Source organism: Nipponia nippon, unplaced genomic scaffold (genome assembly GCF_047370975.1).
Source record: "Nipponia nippon isolate SJK-2023a ecotype South Korea unplaced genomic scaffold, ASM4737097v1 scaffold_3, whole genome shotgun sequence".
Classification (NCBI taxonomy): domain Eukaryota; kingdom Metazoa; phylum Chordata; class Aves; order Pelecaniformes; family Threskiornithidae; genus Nipponia; species Nipponia nippon.
The window spans coordinates 110,421,411-110,436,520 of NW_028262347.1; the positions used below are offsets into that span (position 1 = coordinate 110,421,411).

The 15,110-nt window shown below is 54.0% G+C and overlaps 1 protein-coding gene across 4 annotated transcripts in view; it reads left to right on the top strand.

Annotated features, from left to right (window-relative positions):
- The first annotated feature begins 4,067 nt into the window (after nucleotides 1-4,067).
- The window catches only part of DNMBP (dynamin binding protein), a 36,492-nt gene continuing 25,449 nt past the window's right edge, over nucleotides 4,068-15,110 (top strand). For 2 of the 4 annotated variants that reach the window (XM_087766945.1, XM_087766948.1), the window contains exons 1-4: nucleotides 4,068-4,153; nucleotides 10,925-11,149; nucleotides 11,269-11,434; nucleotides 12,931-13,109. In XM_087766945.1, the coding sequence (XP_087623071.1) occupies nucleotides 12,965-13,109 (145 nt within the window). In that variant the 5' untranslated portion in view covers nucleotides 4,068-4,153; nucleotides 10,925-11,149; nucleotides 11,269-11,434; nucleotides 12,931-12,964. The remainder of the gene's footprint in view (nucleotides 4,154-10,924; nucleotides 11,150-11,268; nucleotides 11,435-12,930; nucleotides 13,110-15,110) is intronic. The other 2 variants (XM_087766946.1, XM_087766947.1) reach the window with 2 other exon arrangements.

Sequence of the window (15,110 nt, forward strand, 5' to 3'; positions counted from 1 at the left end):
CCTCAGGTAAGGACAGTTGCTGCCTGTAGACCCTGAAGTTAGGGGGAGGTCAGTTTTAAAACAGTCAGTGATGTGGCCAGCTCTGAACACAGTTTGTCCCATATGTAGCACAGCTATGGCTGGTTGGCAACACCGCAAGTAGGAATGCAGCACTGGGAGGTGGTGGTCCAAGGTCATCTCCTGGCTGATACCACATTTATCTTGATGTGCAGATGGGACTTTCTGGTAGCTGGTTTGGATTATTTGTAGTCAGACAGGCTGAAACGATACACGCTGGCAAAAGCCAAGGATTATCCCACCTCCTTATGTCTTCAGACGCAAACCAGATGGCTCGCTGAAGGGTCTGATCTAGCCAACACAAACTATTAGTCTGAGCACAGGAGCAACTAGGTGAGGTCTGACAACTGGTGATGAGTAAGAGTGCAAGACAAGGTGATTTGATGTTCCTTTGAGACAAATACCTTGAACTTTGGTCCTGTCAATGTGCAACAGGGAAGTGCGGATGCTTGATGCCAGCAGTGTGCTGGGCAGGTACAGCACAAGCCATGCAAGTTGTAATTGGGTTAGGGAAGACGATCCGTAGTTTGGTGAGGTGGGGTACTACAGGCTGGGCCTTAAAATGCTGCTTAGGCTCTGTGGGCAGGTTTGGAGTGGAAGCAAAAGTAGAAACAAAGCTGGTTATTTCCATGGTAAAAATACCTTAAGCAGGCAATACTTTCTAGCATTCTTCATAGAAAATAAATAACTCCAGAGGGATAAACAGTCCCACCCATGTGCCCCAGTGATTTCTTTTTCCTTGGCTGGTTATCCCAATCTCCCCCATACAGCCCTCCGTTGCACTGGCTCTCTCCATGTCTCAAGCCTGTCCAAAAAGTGTCCCGCAGACATCCCCTTGTTCCTCCTCTTTTGCAAACATCTCTTCATCTCTTGTGAGCAACCTCTACCACTCTACCGCATAGGCAATATTCTGGACTTCGGCCCTCACCATCACCTCCTCCTCTGTCTCTGCTACAAGATGCTAGTGGCATTTTCAGCCCTAGCAGCACACACACAGTCTGGTAGCTCTGCCTGCTAACAGAAGCTGTTTCTCTGTCATGCCTGTTCTTGGAAAGGCAAAGCAAACTGTCCCTCGCAGGGTATTTATATAGGCTATTGCAAAAAAGTGTCAAGAATGGTAGTGCACTTAACCATGGCTGTGAGTGATTTCGGTCTGCAGAGGCCAGCGTGGGCTGGAGACACTAGCCAGTTCCACATTTAGAATCAAAGCTGAGTTCAGATTCTCTAATTTTTTATCTTTTGGTGGCAGAAGGAAGTGAAAAAGGATGGTGAGGCTGAGATGTTCAAACTCCTGTGTGGTTCAACACCTGTTCCCCTGGCCAAGCCCGGGAGCATCACTCCAGATGCTGGACCCTCCTGTTGGAAGCCACACATCAGTGCACATTCACCCAAAAGATTTCCTGGTGGATGTGCAGGCAGGATGAGGGAAGACACCCTGCATCCCACAGCCCAGACCCATGCAGCATGCAGAAGGGTCTGCTGTCAGGACCTGCTGCAGGCAGGAAGATATTGCTGCCCCCAATCACAGCACTCACTCAGCTGGCTGAGCTAACCGCTCACCTCTGAGGATGCGTATGAAGCCGAGAGCCAGCAAAGGGCTCCCAGGGAGCAGCCTTCAGTTGGCTAATTCAGCTGGGCAGTCCCTGGACAGGGTGATGCTTAGCCTGCACAGAGCTGCCCGCGCCACCCGCATCCCAGCAGTGTCACAGGTCGCCTTGCTGAGCCTGCTGGCTGCAGGGTGCTCTCATGTTGCCCTCTTGTGGTCCTAGAAAATGTAGGACCGTCTCAATTCCCCTTACTTTCCAGGGCACAGTCAGAGGACGGGAGATTTCTTCTCTAGAACAGGACAGCCAGCCCAGAAGGCCACGTCACTCACGCTCAGACGCTGCTGTGGGGTTGGCAGTGCAGAAGCAAAATTAGAGTCTCAGTTGCAAGCTTTTTCCCCTACAAGAGGGTTCCTATGAGATACAACCTTCTGGAGGACTCTGTCTGGGCTGGGATTTGTCCAGCTCATTCTCCTCCCAGCTCTGAATATTTTTGTGTTGAACATTTTGGTAAAGCTCCACTTGGCCATGGCCAAGCTCTCCACGTGAAAACATGGTTACAAAATGTTTCCGAGGCAGCACTCTCTTAAGCACGCCTCTCAAAGGCTTGCCATGAACTTAGCCCCCAGTGTTGCAAGAAGCGTGGGCTAAAAACAACACTAAACCTTTGGACGTAACAGCTGCAGTGCAGTGGTTTCACGTTCTTTTGAGGCTCCAGTCAAGGCAAAAGCAGTTGACAGGTTTGTGTCAGAAGACACAGCAAACAGTCAATCCTCCCCATCCTCTCTGGGCCACTCATGGTTTTGTAGACCTCTTCCTCCACCCTATGTCCATCTCCTAGCTGGAGTCCCAGCCTACATGGTTGTTCACTGTACAGTCTGGTCCCATACCTCTGAGCATCCTTACTGCCTGCCTCCGAATCTTCTTTCATTCTCTTTTACCCTTTCTGAGATGAGGGCACCAGAACCGTATGCAGACACTGGAGAAACATGTAAACAAAGTGAAGCCAGGCCCAGAAGAATGAACCAAAACCCTTGCAAGCAAGACTGAGGATCTTGAGATGAGCAGGAACCCCAGTGGGGAGGGCAGATGGTACTCTGTGCATGCAGTGCATGCGGGTTTCTGTGGCAGTGACCTGAAAGGTTGCAGGTAGGATCAGAACAACGAAAAAAGCTCACAACCTGTCTTGACAGGCAAGAACAGCAGAACTTTTGGGCTCAGAGGACAATATCTAAAACCTTGTGGCAGGGGCTGGCATCCATTCTTCAGCTCCAGCAAACCGTATACAAGCAACTGTACCTGCAGGGAAGAGAGCACCCAGCTCCCTGTGCGGCTTTGGGCCCTCTGCCAACGGCATCGCACCGTGCCAAGCAGTGTGGGTCCCCGCTTCAGGAGAGCAGACAGGGAGCCAGCGCCCAGCCTGTGCACGTACTGACACGACTCTGACAGTGGTGCGTGCGACGCGCTCTGCGCACCCTGCTCCCGGATGGTGGCAAGCCAAGCTGGGATCTGGGTGGTTGCTATGGAGAAGTGTAGCTAAATGCACAAACAAGCACCAAACTGCCGTAACTGCTCTGGGGGCTGAGACTCGGGGCTTTACAGCACGTTCCAGAGGGATGGCATCCCCTGGGACATGGAGGCTTTTTCTGGCCTGCCAGGAAAACCAGCGCGGGACCTGCTGTACTTGGTGTGCCTGATCCCTGTGTGATGCACAAACTGGCCTTCCCTGTCACATGTGGGGGTTTTTTTATTTGTTTTTCTCCCATCTTGGTGCTCTGGCATGATTTTACGGTGTATCTAGGCAGCCGAAGCCAGCTCCTAGCAGCAAAACTGAGACTGCAGCAGATGGACAGGGTAGACCCACTCGTCAGCTGCTGCCAAAGCTCAAGCCCACAAGGCAGCAAGAGACTCCCAGGAGAAGGCAACAGCAGGGACGGGGAGCCCCGGCGCTGCTCATGTCTGCGAGGCGGCAGCGCTTTGTAGGGAAGAAGTCGAAGAGGGTTTGCACAGGCAGGTGCCCGTCCTGCTCCGCGCCGGGCTCCTGGGTGCTCTGTCAGCACCCTGGCACGGGGTGCATGGCGCGCAGGGGCTGTGCCCCAGCCCGGCGGCTACGGGGTGGCAGCACCCCACGTCCCCACGCCGGTCACCCCACGCTGGGCAGTGTGTCCCACGTCGGGGTGTCCCCGTGGGCCGCCGGGGGGGGTGTGTCTCGAAGGCTGGGGCCGAGCGGTGCTGCCAAGGGGGACGTCCCCGTGTCACCCGGGGGTCCCGAGGCCTCCAAGCTGCGGGCCAGGCCCCGCGGATCAGCTCCGGCCCGCCCCGCCGGCCCTGGCCGCGGCCTCCCAGCGGCACCACGCCGGGCCCGCCAGGCCGGGCCGTGCGGAGGCAGCGGGGCGGGCCGCGGGGCCGGGCGGGGCCCTGCGAGGCCGGGCGGGCGCTGGGGGCCGGGCCGGCCGGGGCCCGGGCGGGGCCGGGCGGCCGCGGGGGGCGGAGGCGGGAGCGGGACCCGCAGGGCCGGAGCGGCCGCGGCGCCCGGAGCGGGCCGGGAGAAGGTAGGGACCCGCCGGAGCGGCCGGGGGGAGCCGGGCGCTCCCTGCCCCGCCGCCGCCTGACCTAGCCGCTGCCCCGCCGCCCGCCCGCCTGCCTCCCCCCGCCCCGCGCGCCCTCGCGGCCGCCCGGCCTGCGCCTCCGCCGGGCCCCGGTGCGGCCCGGACCCCCGCCTCAGCCCGCCGCCTCCTGCCCTCGCAGCCCGCACCGGCACCCTCTCCCCCGCCCCGCCCCGCCGAGGCCGAGGCCGAGGCCCTGCCTGCCCCGGCGGCTGCCCTGCGCCGGGGGGCTGCCCTGGGCCGCGCTGGCCAGCGCGGGGGTGGCAGGCGCCCCTGGGGGGGGTGCTGCTGGCTCGGGTGGGTGCTCTCCCCTCATGCCAACAGCCGGGCTGCGGCAGCGTGTGTCCCCCCAGCCCCGCGCGCCCGGCTGGGTGCTCGCTGCGCCCCGACGACTCTATCCCACGGTGCCCACGCTGCCCTGGGGGCACTTCGGGCACCTCGGTAGCGTGGAGCAGCTGTGGGGTACAGCGGGAGCCGCCCATCTACTCCCTGCATTGCATCTGTTGGGATTTTGGTCTCTTAAGCTGTGTCTGTGCAGCCAGTGGTAACTCGGGGCGGTCACGCACCAGGCAGGCATGCAGCTGGTGGTTGCTGGAGTTGGCTAGACAGCTTGTTGCAGGGGAGCACCTGGCCATGTAGAAGCTGTGCGGGCATCCAGAGCCTGGAGCAGTGGCACTGGTGAAGGGTGGCATAGGTGGTTGCACACAGAGAGCAGAAGCTCCAGGCTGCAGCGCTGTGCCTTCCCAGGGTGCTCCTCTGGCTTGCACCAGCCTGGGGAGACAAACTCCCAAGAGCTGCCTCCCGTTCTGACTCTGGCAAACAGAAATTTCTCTGTGTCGCTGCCAGCCTGATGCTGTCGCCTTGTACTTTACTAGAGATGAACTGGAGGTGCCTCCTCCAGTGGCCTCGCCAGGGGATGGAGGCTTGGCTCACCCTCAGCGCCTCCTGAGAGGCTGCTGCTGCTCCTGTGCTGACCCTTTTGCTGACCCTGAGCGGTGCCTCAGCTGATCCCATCCTTGATGCAGTTTGGCCTCTGAGTTCAAACATGCTGCCACCCCTGGCCTTTGAAGTACTCCCCCCGCCCCGTCCTTTCACATCTCGTTCTCCTCGCCATAGCACCTAGGAAGCCTCTGGTTGTGTCATAAGCATTAACATCTGTTTTGAGGTTTGTCGTGTTTCTGTGACTTTCAGTTTCTTCTGAAAAGGCTCTCTCTCCAGTTGCCTCTGCCATTCTCTCCTTTGCTTCCATTACAATTCTGTCTTGTCTTCTGCAAAAGGCCCGAAAGAGTTTGTGGATACATAATTTGCAGTTTTGCAGATGCTGTGCCAAATACAGCCTCTGTACGGTGCTACAAGACGTCACCATCGTCCCCCTCATCTTGACTCACTCCTCTGGCTGCAAGTCGTGCTGGGCATTGTGTCTAAATGTGTCCTGCTTGTTTGCGAGGCCCTCCATAGCACCGATAACGCCCACGTCTCTGAGCTGGTTTCTTCTGCTGTCCTGTTCTTGAAATCCTCTGCTCTGCCAAGGCCAAAGGTTTCAGTTCTCTCTCCAGCTCCTCAGCTTAGGATTTGCAGTCACATTAAAAACAGTGTACAAACATATAATGATTTTAGAGAAACGTTAACTTAGCAATGGGACAGGAGGAACTGAGCAGTAGGAGAGAGGAAAGGAGTGATGCTCGGAGCCTTGCAGAGCACTGGCTCTGCTAGCCATCGTGGGAAGCGTGGCTGTGTGATGTCTCAGGGTTCAGCGTGCAGTTGAGGTGTCCCTGCAGTGGGTGACTGTTCAGATAGACTTTGTGACAGTGGTGATGTGAGCTTGGGTAGGACAGCCTGAGTTGTGCTTGCCTTAGCACTTCACTGCCTTAACTGATAATTTCTCCTCGACCTCCAGCAAAAGTATTTTTCTAATCATGTTCTAAGGATTGCTCAACACAGCTTTTACTTTGTCTTATCTTTAGAACCTTTCTGTTAGGAAATAAAATCTATTGCTTCCTTCTCGGGATCGCCTAGGGGCTCTGAAAGGCAAAAGTTCACATGATGCCAGGTATCAGCAGAGTCCCTGCCGGGGATTTAGGTTCTTTTGAGATAACAAGCAGCGCAGAACAGGAGCAAAGGCAGGCAAAGAGCAAAGCTTCCAAGTCAAACTCAAGTAATTTTCAGATTTCTGTACTCCCTACCCAGCAACCCAAGCATTGTTATAGGCTTCTGTCCAAAAGCCACCTTGAAAAATATTGTTCAGGGTGCAAAGTCAAGTGCTCCGGCATTGAGGAATGTCCCTGCAGCCCCAGTTCAACCTGTTTCAGATATGTACTCAAGGTGTAATGACTAATTTTGTGATCATATACTACTTACCCCCAGGAGCCCAGCCACAGGTACCGCACAGCAGAAGTGGTGCTGCTCTTGGGATTTTGTCTGTTCCTTATTCTAAGTTGTATCATTTTAGCCTGTCTGCAAAAATGGCAAGAGAGACAACGGGATGGCTCGGGGCGGGGGAAGACAGGACTCAGTAATGGGGTCTGTAAGGTGCATGCAGCTACTCCGTAGAGAATTTGGGAAACTCTTGTCTCCTAAGCTGGTGTTCTGGCTTTTGCATGCTTGGGTCCCCAGTGCCAGAGATTAAATATCCATCACAGTCTCCTTGCTCACATGTTGCGGCAAGGTGTTCTGCTTTGCATTAAAAATTGATGCTGTGCTCTAGTTTCCAGATGACTTTCCTTTGCTTGCCGCTTGGCCCAGCACGAGCTCCTCTTCCTTCCTCCCCAAGCTACGTTTACCCCACGCAAATGCCACCAGCCTGTCCTCAGCCACGTCCTGCAACGGAGCGGGTGAGAACGCTGTGACAGCCAGGGCCCAGCTGGAGGGAAGAAGTGGTTTGAATGACTTCTGTGGTACACGGCAGAGCTCCTGGGGCAAATACCCAAACTGTCACACATGTGCGGTGGGAGGCCAGAGGTTGCTCAAGCGGCCCTTGTCCTTAGCAGTCCTTGTTCTGGAGGGCTTGGCAATCCAACCTAAATGTACTCATTTTAATGATTTTTTTATATGTTAGGTCACAGACAAAGGAAAAGAAGCTATTTCTTTTAAAATGAGGAGATTCCTCTTCCGCCTGGAAGACATATGGGGTTAGAAGATGGAGTGCATAAGAGGAGATCTCCTGTTTCCCATTTTCTGAAACTCAGCGAGGGGGCTCTTTGGGATCTGCTGGGACAAGCAGCATGTCTTAACGAGAGGCTGCAGTGGTCAGCATTTCCCTGGTGGGAGAAGGCTCCTCTTCTCCGTACCATTCGGCGGGTTTTGCCCTGCTTGCTGCCTCGTCTGTTCTCTGGGTTTGTAGGGTCAGCTCTGCAGTTTGCTGGAGCCACAGTCCCTGCATTGGCACTGTCTCCAGCCAGGGCCCAGGCGTCCTGGCTCAACGGGGTATTGTTTATCCCACCCAGGAATGTGCAGGCGAGCAAGGATCTCAGGGAGCTTACAGAGCAACATGTTCTGCCTCCAAGCAGGGGGAGTGACTGTGGGTGGCGGGGCAGCTCTGAAGGCTGGCGTGAGCAGTCAGGGCGTGCTGGTGTGCAGGCAATGTCTTACCCTTGAAGTGTGGATGAGGACTGTGCAGGCTGTGCAGATGCAGCGGGGTAAGGAGGAGGGAAGGAGGGCTGTCCAGATTTGGACATCACAGGGAGGAACAGAGGAAAAGAGTAGGGAAGATGCCTCAGCATGTAGTTAGTAAGCTTGACACAATCGCGTGAGAAGCCAAGCAGCACTCTTGGTTTCCTCCCACTGCATGTTAGGTACCGATCCTGCAGCCTAGAGCGCAGCGAGAGCTGCAGCAAATCTCTTATCAAAGCCAGACCCGGCAGCTGGAGAATGCACTGAATGGGGCTGAGGGGCATCTCTGTCTCTGAGGGTGGATTGTGTCTTTGGTGAACAGGCATTAAGCTGTAATGAGTGGAAGGAGGCGTCAAAAGGCATAGGTGAAATGCATGGCATTTTTCAGTTTTAAGAAAAGATAACTGGCAATATTTATTTAATGTTTTTTAATATTTGTTTGTTTGTTTGTTTGTTTGTTTGTTTGTTCTGCAACAAACTTGGCTTTTGTACATTTCTGGGAATCTGACTCCTTCCTGGTCTACTGCCCAGGCAGGCTCTAAGGTTTTAAAGAGACTGAGACATCTGCTGCACAAGAAGCCACTTGTCACTCTTGTGCAAACCAAGTGTGCCTGTGGACGCCTGCACTGCATTTCTTGGTCTCTTTGGTGATACGTTAGTTTCTTGGTTACAGTGATGTAGTGCTGACCGTAGCCAGTTCTAACAGCACTGCCTCTTGAGTGAGAAGCTAAAAAGTGCTGTTTAGAGGGAAACAAGTGGTGATACCACCTGTGAAGTTTGATTTTCTTTCTGCTAAATTTGTGGCGTCCATCCGTTACTGCTTTTTATCTCATGATCTGATCTGCGCTTTGGGTATACCACCAGATTAGCTGTCTGCAAACCCTTTGGGTCTCTCCTTTTACTGGGGCTATTAATACTTCTTGTAATCAGCCTAAAATGATCTCTTCATGTTGCTGCCTTAGCTCTTAAGTGCTTGAAATCCTTGCTTCAGTGTCTTTCAGCAAAAACAGGGAAGACAGAACTGTTTCTAAGGTACAGAAATTCATCAGTGACTCGTTTGCTCACACTTACCATCAAAAAGATACAAAAAGGGCATTTATATCACCATCTTCAGTGTGTCTTCTTTCATCTAAGTGATGGCACTTTGAGCAAGTGCCTGACAATAATTTGGTGCTGGTGTGTCCAGTGTTTGAGACTTCTTACCCTGCCCAATTCCAGCTGCAAAAAGAGAGGAGGGATACAAGAAGTTGTCTGAGTCAGTAAATGCCTTGTCTTGGCTGCTGTGGCTTGATCCAGTCTGTGCTGAAGGTCTCAAAACAATATTGTAACGGAGTTAATAGCTGTTATTTCATTCTGGTCCCTCCTTTCATCAGCCCACGCTGGACCAGACACGCTCCAGAGCTAATGGCGAAATGGGATAGGCAGTCTTCCATGGAGGTAATGTTAATGCGTGCTGAGCATGCATGCAGGCAGGCTGGGGGGAGTGATTAATGCTCTGGGAATCCACTCTCTGCCTTCCTGCACAATGCTGTTGTGTCAGGCCCGGAGCTTGGCACCAGGCGAGCTGCAGTCGGGCGCCAGGAACACGTTACCTAGTTTGTGCAGGATCAGGCAGCGAGACAGAGACAGCGTGTTCTCAGCGCGGCGCGTTTGCTGCTGCGCTGCAGCTTCGTGCTTGCACAGTGAGGCTGTCTTTGGATGCGGGTTTGCTGCTAGGCGGGGGCAAGAGTCCTGCAATTCGCAGTCCTGACCTCTGCCAGCGTGAAGTCCCAGTGTTTGCTCAGTTGTGGAGGAGCCCTCCCCTCCCTCCCCCTGGCAGGCAGGGATCGTCCATGCTTGAGGTGAGAGGGGATGGTGCTTGGCCTGCTGTCAGGAGCCGTGACTCACTGGGGATCGCAGGCGGAGCCCGGCTCTCCCTGCAGTCTGCTCTTCCTGCTGGAGCTTCTGCACAAGCTGCTGCTGGATGTTTGTTTTCACCAGATCTAGGGTGGATCTGGGAGAAGCTCAGGTCCACCGTTAAGCCTGAAGAGTTGGACTCAGTAAGTTTCCAGTCTGGAAGATGCTGGGAGGCTTCCTTCTGTAGATGGGGGTTTGGAGAAAACGTTGGCAGGCAGCACTCCATGGAGTAAGACAAGGCCAAGATCCTGGAAAACATAGTATTTTGTGTTCAATTCATGTTATGGAGCAAGCAAACCCCACAAGACTGATTCACTGCTTTCGAATACAGGGGCATACTGTCTAGACTCAGATGGAGTCAGGGAGTGATCCTGCTCTTCTTGGTACTGCTGAGGGAACGTGAGCTTGTTCTGTTTCTTTTTTTGGCAGTTTCAGAAGTTTACTTCATGCTTTCTTACCTCATGGCCTGGCTCTCAGGGAATGCTTTTCACAAGAATATGTTAGTGCCCATGTTTTATTATAACTGCAATTAGTATATACATAGCGGAACAATTGCAATCCTGCCTGCCCCTCTTGATCTTCTGTCTCATTGGAAAATGTTGTACATTTTAACAAATGAGTCCCCAGAGCTGCAGGTGAGTTAAGGAAGTGGCACTGCTGTTTTCAACGGCAGGATCTGAGCCCCGGGCAGTGGGAGGGCTGTATCCTCATCCCCAGTGACTGCAGCAAAGCCAGGGTTTGGGTCTGAAGCACACATGCTGTAATCCTTGCACTCCTCAGCCCACTCTTACATTACACCCGTGACAGAAGAAATGCAAGAAATCTCACTGTACCATCATGTGCTCCTGGCGGAACTACCCCGAGGCAGCAATTATGCCTGCAATATTTTTCTCCCCCTTTGTCCGGTGCAGCTGTGGAGTTTGCATATTCAGAGTATGGCAAGGATTCCTAGGACCCTGAGCTTAGTCGGCAGCCTGTCTGCGGGGTGGAGGGCAGCCCCAGGTGCCTGCAAGGGGCTGCTTCTGCTGCGCCTGTCGCTGCTGCTTTCCTGTTCCCATCAGAGCATGCAGCCGCACGTCCCAGCCACCCCACCTCAAACAGCGCAAGGCTCCTTCCTTGTCTTTAGTATTTCCAAGCTAATTGATGGCTCTTCCATCTTTTTCCCTGCTCCACATGGTCATGTTTTTAATACTGTTACTCCTTCTGCCTCAGTAGGTTCCTGCTACCCTGAATTGCAGCTCTTTGTGCTCTTGATTCACTCCAGTCCATTCATCTCTTTTTGGTGGCAAAGTGCTGTCGGCTGCTGGATATTGGGCTCTTTGTTTGTACAGCCAGCACAACGCTGGTGACAAAGGGACAGCCTGTGCCCCAAGGAGCCCACGTGCTACAGGGAAGGCAGTGGAGAGCAATAGGAGTGACGGAGACGGGACAGCAGAGGTGAGGGTGGCCGGGGGCCGGGGCGCAGCGTGCTGGCTGCAGCAGGGGCACGTCTGGGGGTGGGGAGGGACGTGCTGAGGAAGCTGTTCCTGACGAGTACAAACCCGCTTTGTTCCCAGGAGGTGAGTCGGACTGGATAAACAGAGCGGTCCCGTCAGCAGAAAGCCTTTCCCTGGCTGGATCCCCCACTGGCACTCTCGCTGGAAGTTGGCTGCACCTCGTCAGCGGGGATGTTTTTCTCCTCCCTGTGTTAGCGTCCCCTCTTCCTGACTCTCTGGGGCTCAGGTGGGCCATGCGCGGCTGTCGGGAGAAATGGGGGTCCCGGGGGCCCTGTGTGTTTGCTCTTGGTGGTGGTGTGTGTCGTCAGTGTGCTCTTTCTGCTGTTAGCTAGCCCGGACGGTTTGACAAGCCATGCTGAGTACAGGACGGGTATTGCCGGCTGGGCGGCGCTTGGAGGGTGACTGTTCACCGTGCACGTAGAGGTGCCTTGGGAGGGGGGGAGGTTGGGTTCCATTGCAGGGAAGTTGTGTCCAACCGGACGGAGCAGGGACTCTGCCTGTGATGTGGGAGGAAAGCAGCCTGTGTCAGGGGGGCTGGTGGGAAGGATGCTGACGTCCCGGCATTGCAGAGGGCAGGGCTCTGAAACCACCTCAGAGAGGTGTCGGCAGTGCTGTGCTCTGCCCGTAATTGCGGTGGGACAGGAAGATGAAGGGAAGCACTGGTCTGAGGTGCAGATGTTGAGGAATAATCTTAGGGTTCCTGGTTGCCTTGGACAGATGCACCTTTCAGTTCCCCTCTCAAGAGATCTGGAAAGAGGGGAAGGAGCAGCTGAAGCTGCAGGACTGCTGCTACCTTGGTGCGGTGTATTGCCTTGATGGTGAGGCTGCTTAATACAAAGCAAAGATGGTACAGGAAAGTGTCCTGGCTCAGCAGCTGCTTCCAGAGGAAGGGGGAATCCAGGACATAGCCCTTGATGAGGACATCTTTGCCTGCCTTCAGGTCCCCTGCCAGGGGGAATTTCAGCCTTGGCTCCTAGAGCCTTGGACAGGGACTGCACTCTCATCTCAGCATGGCTTCTGCCAAGAGCCATGGTGAGGCCTCCCAGGGGATGGCTGAGCCTGGTACCTAGAAGGCAGAAGGGGCATTTCCAGCCAGGTCTGAGGATGCCCAGGCTGGGTCAGCCCAGGTAGGGGTGGGAAGAGTTCACCAGTGGGGAAAAGGATGGTGGGGTGAGCTAGCCTGAGTGGACTTTGTGCCTCTTCTCTTGTGGGGCAGAAGCGTGATGCTGCTCCAGCACACGATTCCTGTGGCCCTGAGTGGTGGCATGGGGAGGGGGATGCCTGTGCCCATCCCGCCAGAGCATGCGTGGTGGGACCGTGCAAGTAAGTGGTGCTATCTGTCCACCCGTCCCTGGCGGGCTCAGGGCCCTGCCCTGCATGTCAGGGAAGCGCTGAGCTTCCTCCCCTCCTCTTGCTTCCTTCCTGACGGGAATTCATTTCCAATTTTCTTGCTGCTTCTCCCCCTGTTGCAGCACAAACACGTGTCCCCACAGAGACAGCCAGAGAGGCTGGACGAGGCAGGTTAGACCCTGGGGGCTGCATTGCTGGAGACCCTTGGCTCCTACAGCATGCTTCACGTGGCGAGGGGTTTCAGGGAGCTCCAGACAGGAACCCCTCACACTGTTCCTGCCTCTTGTGCTCAGGAAGGGTTTTACTTTCTGAGCCTATATGGGATGATTTCAGGTGTTTCTGGCTGCTAACAAACTTCCTGCTGTGTCTCAGCCTTAGGTACTGATCCACCTTCAGACCCTGCACAATGGAGGCTGGCTCCGTTGTACGAGCAGTTTTTGATTTCTGTCCCAGCGTCTCTGAAGAGCTGCCCCTCTTTGTGGGAGATGTCATTGAGGTGCTGGCCGTGGTGGATGAGTTCTGGCTCCTCGGCAAGAAGGAAGGTGTCACAGGTAAGAGCTGGAAATGCCTGCACCTGGAGCCATACATGTGCCAGCTAAACATCCACTCCATGAGCACACCTTCCCTTGGCCAATGCTGTGCAGGACCAGATTTGATTTAGTAAATCTTTCATGGGACTTTGCTTGGGACTGAGGGTGCAGGTTGCCCGCCACCGGTCTCCTGCCAGCTTTGTGTCAACTATTCAGACAGCTTGTTGTTGTTTTTTTGAGAGAGATTAGTGGAGGGTCAGTTCTTGAGGAGATGAGAGCTTCACAATACTAGTTGCTCCGTCCTGTGTTGTGAGACAGCCCATTTCCTGGCTAGTTTATGCACTGACCCACTGTGGCAGTGGAAGGGGAGAGAGGAAACAGATGCACTGAGAGTGGAAATGCATCCACATCCAAGTGACCTTGTCAGGTCAAGTCAGTGGGAGATGCAGTGACAGAGTCCGTGTGTCCCTCCGAGCCCTCTGACTCAGCCTGACTTCCTCCTTTCCGCTTTAAAGCATTTTCCTGCACAAGCTGCCATCAATATCTGGGTGCCTGAAATAGTATGCAAGTCTCTTCAACTTTTGGAGGGGTGTGAGAAACTTCTGAAGCAGCAAAATGCTCTTAGTGAAACACTTAGCGTCTCATAGTCCCTGTTTAAGCAGCTCTTTCTCATCTTAATACTGATGTTGAGAGGATGCGTGAGCTCTCAGGGAGATGAAAACCAGGCCACTTCAAAGCATAAGCCTGAGTCTGTCTTCAGCATGAGGGTGGGACTGGAGTTTCATCCCTGGCTGTGGAGACGGGGCTGCTATTTCGGCAGCAGTCTGGGCTTTGCTAACAGCCATGGGCTGTCTCCTGGCTAAAACGAAGATGGACAGGAGCAAAGGTGGAGAGGAGGACTTGTCTCCTGTGCTCCACATAGCTGATAAATGGCACTGAATGAATGCGTGCCTGATCCTGCTGCTGCTGCTGAAGTCCCTGGGCACACATTACTTCTGCAGAAATCACCAGTATCTACTTCACCACGGTGTTGTCTCCCAGCAGAACTGATGCGCTTGTTCTCAAGAAGATGAAGCTATTAAGGAATAATAAACAGATGTGTGTTGTAGCTCAAAGATAAAGAAACATGCTGAAGTCAAACCAGGCTGTTTTTAATGACCTTTAACTCAAAATGAGCTTGCATTCCTGCTTTCCCTTGGAACAGCTGTTGTAGTTTTCTGCCCAGCTTTCTAAGCTAAAGTTGTAGGGAATTGAAAAAGCTCTTTTGAATTGAAGCTATGGAGGTGCTGCAGCCTACCAATAATAATACTCAGTACTCTGTGGGGAATAATTAATGTAGCTCCATGACTTCCTTTCTAACAGCATTAGGTTGTTTCCATGTACAAAGCAGGAAACTAGGACACAGAAAAAGAGGTAGAGTTGGTTAAAACTGTGAAGGAAGGCACTGAGGCTAGCAGCCTGTGGGCTGCTGGTTGCACCTCAGGTTAATGACAGCAGATGCTAAACTGCCTAAACTCAGTGCAAAGTTCTGCATGTCTAGGATACGGTGTCTCCAGGTTTTATTTGAGAACGTGGATGCCATATTGGGTCATCAAGAGTGAATGCTGGAAGTGCTACTGTCCCATACTCCATCATATCCCTTTGCCACAAATTATAAAAGATAGGAATTACATTTTTAGTGGCCTTTGCAGTGGGCTCTGCCACGTCCTGTGCTGCCAGGCCTGAAATTAGTAGCTGAGTGGTATCTTGTGATGGCCAACAAGTGTGCGCTGCCCCGTCTGGCTGTGGCCTGTTCAGAATAGCTGGGCACCCAGCAATGGGTTCCATGGTGAAATAGGTGCACAGAGGTGATAAAGTGGGGAAGGTCCCTGGAGCCTCAGCAGCGCTGAAGCTGTGACAGAGCCTGTGACTGACAGATGTGGCCATCCTGAGTGTGGTGGCCTGTCTTCTGCTCTGAGGCCACGCAGGGGCCAAGCCTTACAGAGTGAAGAGCACCAGGTGGATGTGCCCAGTCACAAGACT